Consider the following 13,629-nt stretch of genomic DNA (forward strand, 5'->3'; position numbering starts at 1 on the left):
AGGGAGTATATTACTGCTTTTCAATCTGTTAGAATTCGACATATTTACCGTGAAGCAAATGGTGTAGCGGATAGGCTTGCTCACCTTGCTAGTAGTGGTTTCATTGATGATGTATGGTTAGATGAGACACCTGCAATCATTCAGGATGTTCTCTATGAGGATTATTGTAACTGTTCTACTGTAGCTCGGGGTTCAGGTTTTATGTCCCCCCCGATGCAAAATTCTACTATTAATTTAATAAATGGAACCGGGCGTGGGGCTGAGCCTCCCAGCTAGGCTGGGTTCCAAACCCCTTTCAAAAAAAAAAAAAAAAAAAAAAAGGGGAAAGAGAAAAAAAAATTAACAGGCTAGATTGCCTTTAAGAGAAAAACTTTTAAGAAACTAGGAATAGAAAATGTTGTAAGAAAAGAAAACAGAATGGGAGAAGAAAATGGGAAAAAGACCCAAAGAAAAAAAAAAACAGGAACAAAAAGGGCAAAAAGGCAAGAAGGAAATGGGAGAACAACAACATTGACTCGAACCAAGGTGGGATCTTAGGAAGAAAGGAAACAATTCCTTTCCTCAATTTGCCAACTGAACCACCACCACACATCTTGTTAGGAAGGCACAGTTATACTATATAAAATATGCCAAGAATTTTGGGTTGGGCTACAGCCCAAGTAGCCCTTCACGTAGTTCCGCCACTGCTTTGGACTGTCATACCCCCCCTCTTGAAGAGTCCTTTCTTTTCCAAAACGCGCATCCACAGCAATCAATCCCGGGACTTCAAAAACCATTCCAGACTTTCCCATTCAATCAGACCCAACAATACCCAACTGTCTTCTTCCTTTCCCAATTGTTTTCCATGGCATTTGCTAGCCACAAAGTCGATTGATCTAGCTGATGTGCGATCCCATGCTAAACAACTTCCAAAGGGATTCAAGCGGCAGCCATCCCATAAACTAGCTACGTGAGAGTTAAAAGACCAGTTGACATGATCAGGATTATATATGTTTGAGCAAATTCTTGCCACGGTATGCAGATACTTAATTCTCAAAAATGCTTCCTATATATATACACCTTTATTACCGGTCTTTTTATTTAGAGTCTGTACGTATGTGCTAGGTCAGTATCTAGTGGTTGCTTGTTTATGTCTAGGTTAGCTTACATTTTGATTTTGGTGCAATTGGTGCACATCAATTGCTGTGATCCCATACGTTAAACAACTCTTCCATTTAAAGAAATCAGATTCTTTTTTAAAGAAACAATTTGTAATAAACATAGTAAGGAACTCAGAATTGAACATAGAAGACATGTGTGTGTGTGTGTGTGTATACCAAATTCAATTATATAGTAGTTGAAGAAAGAAAAAAATTGTTCTCAAGTGGAATTTGGATTCACTTTGAAATACAGAATCTAATATTGAACACTGACTTCTGATAAACTAGATGGATTGCAAACTCCAAACCATATTGTTCTGTGAATTATGCCTTTCAAATCAGTATAAATATGCACATACTTAAGGTGTTGCATGACCACCTACAACTGAAGCTGAAAGATGAGTTTAATTTTTCCAGAAATGAAAATAATAATTGATGTGTTTGATCACTGAACTGAAGTCATTTTGATTGAGACAAGAACTAGATGAATATGGTTCAATGAAAATCTAGAAAGCAATAGAGGTTCAATCTAAAGTATAGAAAGATGGTGTATTGGTGCTATACACCTTGGTTCTAAGATTTGTTATTCCTTAGGCTTATCAATGGAACAGAATGATCAGTATTTGGTTGTGAAAAACATTTCACTTTTAATATTAGATTCATCTCGACATTTTATAGGTACATTCAGTTCATAAGATTAGTTGGACTCCAACAGTGACAGAGTAAAGGCTTCAATTCAAAGGTACAGGTGGATTCGATGCTGCGGACAATATATTTGATCTTATCTCAATCTCTACTATTGGTGCCTAATCTGGAATTAAAAGCCATCACATTTGGTTTCATGCTGTTCTCCACTTGTAAAAGAGACTAATGGTCCCCATTTACTTTCACTTTGTTCTCCACCCTAAACCCTGTGCACTCTTATTGGTTATAATTAACTCATTGAATGTCCTGTCACTCTGTAACTTATAACAAATGAAACTGAATCATAAAACCAACCAAATGAAGTCACCTTTCAACCAATATTGTTCTTTTGATTCTTTTTGTTCTTGTTTCTCTGGATGACTAGAAAAGATATGGAGTACTTCTTGGTTAAGAGGCTGTGATTCACAATTCACTGATTATAGAGCCATGGGGCCTAAGAGTGCATGGTTGAGCAGTCACGGTTAGGATAGGATTCCATGGATTTATAAACAACTTGGAACTAAAAAAATGAAGGACAGGGCGTTAGGTGTTCTGGCTACATATATGTCTATATAATTTGTGGCAATTGAAGTCCTTAGTTTCTGCATGCATCCAACTAATGCTCCAAAGGGTCTCTGTTTTTAGGTAGATTTGCCAGAAGAATGCATCAATACTGATTGCTCCTAACTTGGGTTATATGAATGACTTATTAGTGTGCAAAATTTGGAACTAATGGAAAAATGACATTATTTTCAGGTTGGTCTACAGAACACCAAAGGAGATTGGCCATTTGATCTTAATTTGGACCGACTTGTTTGGATTCCATTCTCTTTATAATTCATTATCTTTCATGTGAATTTTTTCACATCAAGAGACAAACATACAGATTCTTTGCCTTTGAGTTACTATACTTCTGGTTCTGTAACAAAAGTCTCTTGTAAGGCGAAGGGAGATCTATCCAAAAGTCTCCTCTCCAAGGCATAATACTTCTGGGTCTGTAACAGCTGAAGCTAATGGAAATCTATTTCTTTGAGGTTAGAAACATAGATATTTCATAAGTTGTATCCTCCAATACTTTTTCTTTTTCTGTAGGTTTTGACTCCTTTTTATTCTTCTCTATGTTTGCATATTACAAAAAGATGCCTTTGGTGATTATTGTGGTAATTGTGACATGGATCAGTTGCTTGGCCGTTATTAAGAGAATATGGACTCCGCTGAAGCGTCGGTTCAGTTGCATGGTTCAGAAGCATGAGCCAATATGGCCAGATAATCAAATAATGGTCGAGGTCAATGACTTTGCATCTCCTCAGTGGACGCATGATGTGTTTTTAAGTTTCAGGGGTCCTGACACTCGCAAGGGTATCACAGTTGAACTATACAATCGACTGCAGATGAGGGGAATTAAAACATTCATGGATGATAGAGATCTTGAAGTAGGGGATGCTATTTCTCGCACTCTCATAGCAGCCATTGAAAAATCAAGGTTTGCAATCATTGTTCTCTCACAAGACTACGCTTCTTCTTCTTGGTGTTTGGAGGAACTTACAAAGATCTGCGAGTGCATGAAAGACCAGAACAGAATTTTTCCACTTTTTTTTCATGTGGAGCCCTCTGATGTACGTCATCAGAAGAGGAGTTTGGATAAAGCTTTCTCTAAACATGAAACCTCTGGGCGACATGGATTGGAGAAGATGCAGCGGTGGAGGGATGCTTTAGAAAAGGTGGCCAGTTTCTCAGGCTGGAATACACAGGATTATAAGTAAGCTTCCTGAGGCTATCTTAATTACCACGGGTTATACTTGTGCCTAACGCTTATGTGACACTTAATTCTTGCTTGTAGGACTCACAAAGAACTTGTTGACGTCATTGTGGAATTTCTCCGCAATAAAGTGCGACCTGATGCAATTGAGTTCAGTGGAGATTTCGAAGCATATGAAGCAACAAGAAAAGCCATGGATGAGGTTATGAAGGCGCTAAAAGATGACAAGGTCACTGCTGTGGGGGTCTACGGCATGGGAGGTGTTGGAAAGACAAGCATGGTGAAACATGTCGGTGCACAAGGCTGCAAAAATGGTAACTTTAACCATAAGATTATGGCTGCCATATCTCAAAGCCCCAACTTGAGAAAAATTCAAGGCACATTGGCAGATCTGTTGGGCGTTAAATTGGAGGAGGAGACAGAAATTGGAAGAGCCGCTACGTTGCATAAAGAGATGATGAGAAGAGAAAAACTCCTTATAATCTTGGACGATGTTTGGGAGAGAATAGAGTTGTCAAAGATAGGGATTCCCAGCTACAAGGAGCTTCAAATGTGCAAGTCCAAAGTCCTACTCACCACAAGGATAAGGAATGTCTGTCATGTCATGAGATGCCTGTCATGTCTGTCTGTCTGTCATGTCATGAGATGCCACAAGGATAAGGAATGTCTGTCATGTCTGTCATGAGATCACCCTCAGTATCCTATCAAAAGAGGATTCTTGGGCCTTGTTTGTGAGAAATGTAGGAATGCCTTTTGAATCCACCAAATTTACGGGTGTAGCTAAGAAGGTAGCTGGAGAATGTAGAGGTTTACCGATTGCATTGGTAGCAGTTGCAAGGGCACTCGGAGATAAAGACCTGGCGGAATGGGAAAAAGCAGCTCAACGACTAGAGAAATCACAGCTTGCCAACCCTGACCATGCGGAAGATGCATTCAAATGTATAAGATTAAGCTATGATTACTTGAAAGATGAGGACCACAAGTCATGCTTCTTGCTCTGTTGCCTATACCCAGAAGACTATGACATCCGACTAGAAAACTTATTCAAGTATGCAATCGGCAAAGGATTGTTTCGAGATGCTGAAACAATCGAAGAAGCCAGAGGAACAGCAGATTCTGTGGTCAAGTACCTGAAAGATTCTAGCTTGCTTTTGGATAGTGAAAAAGATGGATGTGTAAGGATGCATGATGTCATCCGGGATACAGCCATGAAGATTGCAAAATCTGAAGATGGACATGGGTTTTTGGTAAAAGCTGGGTCTGGTTTGAAGGATTGGTCATGTCCATTACATGAAAGCTATTCTGCAATTTCGCTGATGAGGAACGAAATTCGCAAGCTACCTGAAGAGTTAGTATGTCCAAATCTCCAGATTTTATTACTAAAACGGAATGCTGATTTAAATGAGATCCCAGAAAAATTTATCCGAAGTCTGAATGAATTAAGGGTCTTGGATCTTAGCAACACTAGTATTTCTGTACTACCCCAATCATTCAGTCTCCTTATCAACCTCCAAGCTTTGTATTTAGATTTTTGCCACAACATGATTGACATTTCCATAGTTGGAAAACTTAAGAAGCTTGAAATTCTTAGTATGAGAGAATATCCTCTCCAGGAATTATCGAGAGAAATAGGACACTTGACCAATCTAAGGATTTTGGATGTCAATTCCGCTTGTTATGAGGGTGGAGGTATTGTCACAATTCCATCTAAAGTGATATCAAAGTTGCATAGAATAGAAGAACTGTATACACTAAACTGTGGATTTGAGGATTGGGGGAGTAAAGTTGAGAGAGAAGGAGGAGAAATCGAATTGGGTTTCACTGGTTTGTCAAATTTGAAAATTTTGCAGGTTTGCATATCTGATGCAAAGTTCATCCCTACAAGTATTGAGGTCGAACCAGAGTGGGTTTACTTTCATATACTTATCGGCAAATACATAAGGGATCCATACAATCGATATCATCATAACTCAATATCCTTGGTTCTTGACACTACCATGAGTACCTTACCTGATTGGTTTATCAATGTGGTGACAACGAAAACAGAGACGCTAAAGTATGATCGCTGCAAAGGGTTGAGTGACATTGTCGTGGAATATGACCATGGGAGGTTGCATGAACTCAAGCATCTCACTGTATCTGATAATATACTTGACCCCTATGAGAACATGAAAGAGTTGATGAACACAACGAGACGGGTTCAAAAAGGAGCAGTGTTTGAGAACTTGGAAGAGTTGCATCTGAAATGTCTGCTCAAACTTGAAGAGTTGTGTGTTGGTCAGTTACCACCTGGGTCTCTCATCAATCTTAAGTTATTGCATGTGTTTTTTTGTGATAACTTGGTGAATGTATCAAAATTGTTACAGAGACTGCCAAATCTGGAGAAACTATATTTAAATTGTATGGATGAAATGGAATTTGTGTTTGGATCTGAAGGGTTTGAACCAGAAGAGTCAAAACTGAGAGAGATAAATTTGTTGGATCTACATGCACTGAGAAGCATATGTAATGCTTCCCCACGTTTAATGTTGCAGAGTCTTAAAAGTTTGACCATATACCGTTGCAAGTTACTGCGAAGTCTGTTTGCATCTGATGTAGCCGAGTGTCTTTTTCAATTGGAAGACCTTTTTGTGGAGCAGTGCCCTTTGTTGGAAAGAGTAATTGAAGCAGTAAACAAGAAGAAGAAGGTTCTTCCAAAATTGAAGAACTTGGTTTTGAAGAAACTTCATATGTTGTATGGTGCAACTACTCCTGTTGATATTGAGTGTCCTTCATTGGAAAACTTGATTGTGGTGGATTGCCCCCAGTTTCCATTTTCAACCTCTTCCTCTCTCTTCTTCGCCTTCAAAAGCATGTTCCAGTTTTCAATTTCAACCTCTGCTTCTGACTACTTTTGCAGCAAGAACCCAGTACAACTCAATGATCGACAACTGTACAACTTTCTACGTCACAGGTATGTCTATGTGTCATTAATGTACTTAATTTCTCTTTTCTTTAATAGTTGGTAGGACAGCAATCGGGCAAAAATGGTTAATATTTGTGATTCATTTGCTTTCCCAATCTTTTAATGCAAATGAGTTCCCCACATCAGTACACCAATTTTAAGTAGTCCTTTTCTTTTCATTCTTATTGTCCTCTGTTATCATTCATAATGTGAGATTGATGTTTACACAAAAAACTTCACGTGGTTGATGATTGTTTTGTTTTCATTATTCTACTAATGTAAATTACATACAAATGATACAATGTTATTGATATTCTCAAAAAGTCATACTCTTCTCTGCCATCTTTATTATAGTGTTTGAAAGTAATAAAATATCAATTTGGAGAATAAAAACTTTTTGGGAGGGCCAATCTATCTCCTCTTAAAGCAATTGTATGGTCTGAAAGAAAATTTGAATACAGGGTCCTAGACATCATATTTTCAATCATTTTCATTTATTCTTAATTAATTTAATCTGATTTTGCATTTTAGTATAGATTTTGCTTTTGAATTCCTGCCACTAGCTGATTTTAAATTTTTTATTATAAATATATATATATATTTTTCCTAAATAGATGCAGCTGTGTAACTCCTTTCCAACCATAATGAAGTCTTAAAGTAGATGGGGAGCATATGTAATGGTCGTGCTGACGTGCATTGTTCCAGACTCTTGAAGTTTGTTCATCTACTACATCTTTCTGGGACGTCACTTCACATCTAATGTAGCTCAGTATCGGTTTCAATTGGCAGTTGGGAAGGCCATTTTGTAGCGAGTTGCCATTTGTTGAAAGAATAATGGAAGCAAGCAAGGAAATAGTGAACAACAAGAAGTTTGTTCTTCCAAGATTGAAAAACTTAGTTTTGATAAAAAATTTCAATGTTGCACTGTGAAAGGGCTACTATTGATTTGCATGTCCTTCATTGGAGCATTTGTATGTAAAGGAATGCCCCCTGATTGATTTTCAGAGCAGGAACCAAGTCCAACTCCATGATCAAAAACATCTTCAATTTCTTTGTCAAGGTATGATGCTATGTCATCTACTGAATTCGTTTTCTTTACATTGAATGGTCACCTAGATTTCTTGTGATGCCAAAAATACTAAAAATGTTACTTTTCTTAAAGAAGCTAGATTTTGTGATATATAGTTCTCATTATTCATTTGCTTTCCCAATCTTATAATGCAAAATGAGTTCTGCATATCTGTACAGCAAGCATACATTAAGTACTCTTTTCTTTTTCGCCCTTATATTCTCATTTTTCTTTGTTATCATTCGTCATCATCAATCATTCTTTCTTTTTAATTTTGATAATTAACTGATGGTCGAGAATAAATCTGTCAAACAAGACAATATCACACAGAAAGTTCATGTCCATGATGATCGTTTGTTTTCACTATTTACTAGTACAAATCACTTTTATAAAAATGTATAGTTTGAAACAAAATTCGAATTGGGTCACAGCACCGTCACGTTTTTAATCATTTCATTTAATCTTGATTTATTTCAGAGGAAATATACTGTGCATATTAAGCAGGAATTTGTGACCTATGGATGGGTGATTAACACACACACACACTGCTATATCTGTAGAAATTAGTCTTTGTGTGGCAAGTGTTGTCAGTCATCAATGTAATTGCAGCTAGCCATGGGGATGAAGAAGTATTGTTAGCATTTTGAATTAGTCTTTCCATTGATGATTGTGTAGTCATTGATATATGTGGTGACAACTTACAACTAGCCTGTGGATGAAGAGAAGTAGTGTTAGCATTTTGAATTAAATTCATAACTACGTCTGTCTTCTGCATCAAGATTCTCTTCCAAAGTTTGGAGTCATACTACCACAACGCATAGCTAATTGAGTCCCATCCCTGAAAACCAAATTAAGCTCTGTTTTTTATGTTATTTGTGAATTTGGGTGCAGGTTGATGAACTTTTACAGGGTGAATTAACAGTTGGTTGATTTTGACTTATAAACAGAATATGCAAAGATTTCTCATAGTCATTAAGACAGTAACTTATTCAAGAGAAGCAGTCAATACACATTTAGGATAATCAACTCATGACAAATTGTAACTGCAAGAAGTAGTGTTTTGCTTCGTAAAAGAAGGAATTTTTCTCTAAGTAGTTCACTCTTTCAGTTGTTTTCAGGGTTGACCATCTAGCTGAGGCTGCAAATCCAATTGATACACTAGAAGCTTTGCCGGATCATGACTTTCAAAACAGCCAAAGGGATTGTTACAGCCATTCTTGGAACCTTTGAGAGTGAAGAAATCAGTTGACATGCCCGATCAGGATGAAATTGGATTCTTGCCACTGGTATGTGTGTATAAACAAATTCAACAATACTGTGAATATATCTCTATGCTGAAATTGTAGCAACACCATTTAAGTGATTCATGATCTAATTATACTCTTATTATGGTATTTGTTTTATATATAGCTCTTTTCAGTTTCGATTTAAAGGCTTGACTAATGTCCTTGAAGGTGTTTCTTATATCTAGTTCAGTAGCAGTAGCAGTACAAATAAATATCTATGTATTATCTTAGATGGTTTGGGTCTTCTGCTTCCTTATTAATACACCTGCATTAATCATGCATGTATCACTCAATTTATGTAATTATGTTGTTTGCTCGTTTTATATTAGCTTAAGTTAGCTTTTTGGGACATTTGGTTCTCCAAAATACTTGCTAAAATGTGATTACATTTATCGATCGAGAACTTGGTATCACTACCTAGTGTTTGTCGGCAGGAACTTCCTCATAGCCTGTATCTATGGCTTATGAGCAGGTTTTTTCTCATTGGCAGCATTTATTGTTCTATTTTATCTTTTGGAAAATGTGTTGCTTGGATGCTGCAGAAAATGATAATGTATAGGAAACTGTTGGTATAGCACGTGTGTACTAGTTGAAAGGCTTTCCTTTGCACTTTTGTTTATTCCGAAAGAGGAAAAGTTGTTAAATTTAAACATGACAACTATGGAAACTGTAGCAAGTTAATCGAGACATGACTAAGTCGCTGTTGAACATAAAGTGTTAATTATTCTGATACCATCTTCTGCTTTGAGCTACAGGTTGATTTTTAACTAGCATAGGTCGTGTTATTGCTATAACTAGTTGCTAAACCCAGGCGTTGCTGCGGGGTTATTTTTTAACTCAATTGTTTGGCCTATGTTCTGTAATATGTAAAAAAAGTACATCGGGAAAGTAGGAAAAATAATTGACACTAACTTGGTCTGGAAAATATAGGATTTCGTAGTGTTATATTGATCTCACAGTGTTAGTAGTAGCATAGCTGAACTGACTAACTTTTAGTCTACCAACATTTGGAGTCCCAGCATCCACCAACATTTGGAGTCCCAGCATCCCTAAAGAGTAAAGACCAAGAAGAAGCTTGTCTGTCATTTTGAAGAATAAAAATTATCCAAATGATCTTGGAAGAATGGAAAACAAAACGCCTTTTCTCTCTAGTTCTTCTGGCCACCATACGTCTTATAATGAATCAATGAAGCATTGTTTATCAGGAGACTGTTATGTACATGAAAGCACCCGTGATGAAGTTTAGAGGCTCTGCGAACAAAGGAAACCACCTTTCATGTAAAGGAAATTTTAAAGAACTTCCAAGCATGGGTCATACTTTGGGAAGGCGCTCAGGATTAGGAAACAGAGGATTTGGTGACTGAAGCATCCAGCATTAAGTCATCAGCATGTTTGTCTCTTTAAGCAGAAGAAACCCTAGCTTATTGAGATTGTCCCAAGACTTCAGAAGCAGTTCAGAATCTTCAAATGCCTTCCAACTTCCACCTAATGCCAAACATAGAAGTAGCTTAAATATCTATCACTAAAGCATTTGCATCAAACAGTATTGCGGAAATAATAACAACAGCTCAAAAATCAGACGCAGGAGGGTAGTTTAATCCTATATAGTATTGGACTTAACAAACAGTAATAGCTATGTATTTGGTTAAATTTAATCCTAATGAGATAAGGTAAGGTAATCCAAATCAAGAATAGAATCTATAACTTTCTTAGAAAAGGAACCCCGATAGTTTTGGCTATTGTCTTTATATATAATAATGTCAACATCATCCCAAACTTTATGTTCGTTACTATTATTTACAATCTTCGATCAGTTAGTTTTCAAGGTTGAAATCGTAAGTTATGGGAGGTAGTGATACTACCAAAAGAAAAGAAAGATCCAGTACAATATCCCAGTCATTGTCCCTTGAAGCAGTACCACTGGACTCTGTTCATCACTCAAAAATATCTAAAAGATCATCATCAGCATCAACAACAAGATCAAATTCAAAGTTGATGAATAACACTATTGATGATCTCCCTGATGTTGTATTGGTTGACATTCTCTGTCGACTTCCGTGCTTTGATTTTGTGTTCAAATGCAAGTCTGTGTGCAAACGTTGGAGCATTCTCATGTCGGACCCATACTTCATTGGCCGCTTTCTACTTCGACTCCAAAGCCGACATACGCCAATTCCACCACTTACTCTGATCAATCAAAAGGGGGAGAACTTCCCTATGGCATTCAATCCTCTTTCACCACTCAAGTTTCTAACTAGGATGTTCTTGAGACTCATGAGTTCCCTCTCTTTGAAAAAAGAGCCAGTTGTAGTAGGGGCGTGTAATGACTTGGTTTTGTGTTGCGCAAGTGAGTATTTTCAACGTGATTACTTCATCTGTAATCCATATACCACCCAATGGGTTGCTCTTCCTCCTGTCTCTCGAGTTCTCCGTGACGTACCAGTTGGATTCATATGTGATCCCTACTATAATTATCATAAGAAAGAAGAGGAAGTGCATCAACCAAAAAGTACTATCATACAAGATAAGTTGATTAATATTAACGTGGACTATAGGTGCATGGTAGTGAGAATTCTTCCTTATGATGACACATTTGAAGATGAACTTTCCTACAAATTCAAGGTGGAGATCTTCTCTTTCGAGATTGGTGAATGGAGAGAGTCAATTATCTCATTCCCACAAAGATTTAAACTTGATGATATCGATTCCAATGTTCACTTTGCTTACAATGAAATGCTGTATTGGTCGAGTATGTGGGGAGATTATAACTTTCTGATTGGGTTGAACTCGTTCATGATCAGCGACGTCACTAATAACAACATCATCAGGACCAGTAGTACTAGCAATAGTAACTCCGGTGATAATCCTCAATATTACCCTAAATGTCGTTACATTGACCTCATAGTTAAAGACGCTAATTATGATGAGTTATCTTACCTCCGTAACTGTCAAAAACATGACGTAGTTGTGCACGGAGCCGGAGGGTGTCTGCAAATATGTCTTTTAGACGTTGAACATTCTGCATTCATTTGGGAGTTAAAAAAAGAAGAAGATGATCTGATAATTGCGGCCGATGGAGCAGGAAAATTGTATTCGAAGCATCTTTTACTGCCTTTGGCCAAAGAAATGGAGCTGATTGGTTTAGACCCATATAATGAAGGCTGCTTATACGTAAGACTCAACGGATCCCTTTTTGATCTTATAAACATTCGTAGAAGCTTGTTATACGAGATGAACATGCCTAAAAGGGGTCGAAATATTAGTAACTATTGCTTCTTCCCATTAAAAGCGAAACCATGGTGGCCAACACCAGTTCCCAGACTACCTCACCCATCAGCTTGAAAATTGACTTATCGATTTCTCATAATCCTCGGTAGAAAATATGAGACGTACAACTGATGGGTGTGGCGGTGAAAATGGTTTTCCTGAAGTATGTGGTTGTAAATTTGTAATTTGTACTTTTTTCCATTGTTCTTTTGTTTTGTGGTTTAACTTGTTTACCTCTCCGGTTACGAAGTATTTTAATATATATATAGTTTGTTATTTAATATATGAGATTTGTGTCATATATTTCCTTGCTGAGTATTTTGTGCTTAGTTATTGAACAAGTCATTAAACATCTAATTATGGCTGACAACCAATATTTTAGTTATATATCATATACTTCTTTCACTACCTACATTTCTCTTCTATAATTATCTCTTTATTTATTTATTTATTTATTTTTTATCAGATTAAAAAACTCAAATGTTACAACTAATCTTTCATAAAGCAAACTCACAACCTCCCACTTATGAAAGGGGAGATTATGTCACTAGATCAAATAGTACCGAGATATTTATTTATTTATTGCTCTTTTCTTTTGCATATTTTTATAATAATTCTTGTATTTATTTATGTCAATTAACTCAATGGAGGTAATTAAGATAGTTCAAAATTTAGTGAAGCTTTTGAGAGTTTCGCTTTATTTCTTTTGCATATTTTTATAATAATTCTTGTTTTTATATATTTCAATTAACTCAATGGAGGTAATTAAGATAGTTCAAAATTTAATGAAGCTTTTTAGAGTTTCGCTTTTTTTTTTCTTTTTTTTTTTTTTCACATTAGAATATAGTAATAGAGTTTAACTCAATCATCACCATGCAACTTTTTAGAGTTTCGCTTTATAGTAATAGAGACTAGCAAATCACTTAAGTACCTGAATTAATGTTTGATTCAAAACTTACCAAAAAAGAGCGAGATATTGAGTATCTACTATATATACATACATATAAAACAATCATCACCATGCAACTTTTTAGAGTTTCGCTTTATAGTAATAGAGACTAGCTAGCAAATCACTCAAGTACCTGAATTAATGTTTGATTCAAAACTTACCAAAAAAGAGCGAGATATTGAGTATCTACTATATATATATATATATATATATATCATATTCCTTTCTATGAAATGGACCACCAAATCATACATTTCAAATATATCCAAAAAAAAATTATAAATTTAAAATTAGCAACCAGCTTACTCAAATCCCTTATTGTAGTTACTGCATGCCACTAGAGATAGCTGTCTTAATGTTTGCATGACATACATGCTTAACCGAAGACATTTTAGTGTGAATTTGATATATATAGCTTTTCAATTTAATTTTCAGTTTTATACTCAACTATTAAAAGTTGACGATTTCATATCTGGTTCATAACATTGTTAAACGCTGTTTGAAAACTTCGTTATTAATTTGCTGACATGGT

The 13,629-nt window shown here is 36.3% G+C and overlaps 1 protein-coding gene across 1 annotated transcript; it reads left to right on the top strand.

Moving 5' to 3' along the window:
* Positions 1-701: 701 nt before the first annotated feature.
* Positions 702-8,989, top strand: LOC133746054 (probable disease resistance protein At4g27220). The gene is made up of 8 exons (XM_062174215.1): positions 702-1,013; positions 1,818-1,881; positions 2,580-2,857; positions 2,963-3,582; positions 3,664-4,210; positions 4,269-6,535; positions 7,316-7,586; positions 8,704-8,989. Exons 3-7 carry the CDS (start codon positions 2,837-2,839, stop codon positions 7,359-7,361), a joined length of 3,501 nt encoding a protein of 1,166 aa, XP_062030199.1. The 5' UTR covers positions 702-1,013; positions 1,818-1,881; positions 2,580-2,836; the 3' UTR covers positions 7,362-7,586; positions 8,704-8,989.
* The last annotated feature ends 4,640 nt before the right edge of the window (positions 8,990-13,629 follow it).

Source organism: Rosa rugosa, chromosome 4 (genome assembly GCF_958449725.1).
Source record: "Rosa rugosa chromosome 4, drRosRugo1.1, whole genome shotgun sequence".
Taxonomy (NCBI): domain Eukaryota; kingdom Viridiplantae; phylum Streptophyta; class Magnoliopsida; order Rosales; family Rosaceae; genus Rosa; species Rosa rugosa.

Bases quoted from the DNA above. Each gene is read 5' to 3' on its own strand.
- LOC133746054 (XM_062174215.1), top strand. From the start codon at position 2,837: ATGGAAATCTATTTCTTTGAG. The intron at 4,211-4,268 runs GTCTGTCATGTC...GTCTGTCATGAG, and splicing joins GATGCCTGTCATGTCTGTCT to ATCACCCTCAGTATCCTATC. The intron at 6,536-7,315 runs GTATGTCTATGT...TTCAATTGGCAG, and splicing joins TACAACTTTCTACGTCACAG to TTGGGAAGGCCATTTTGTAG.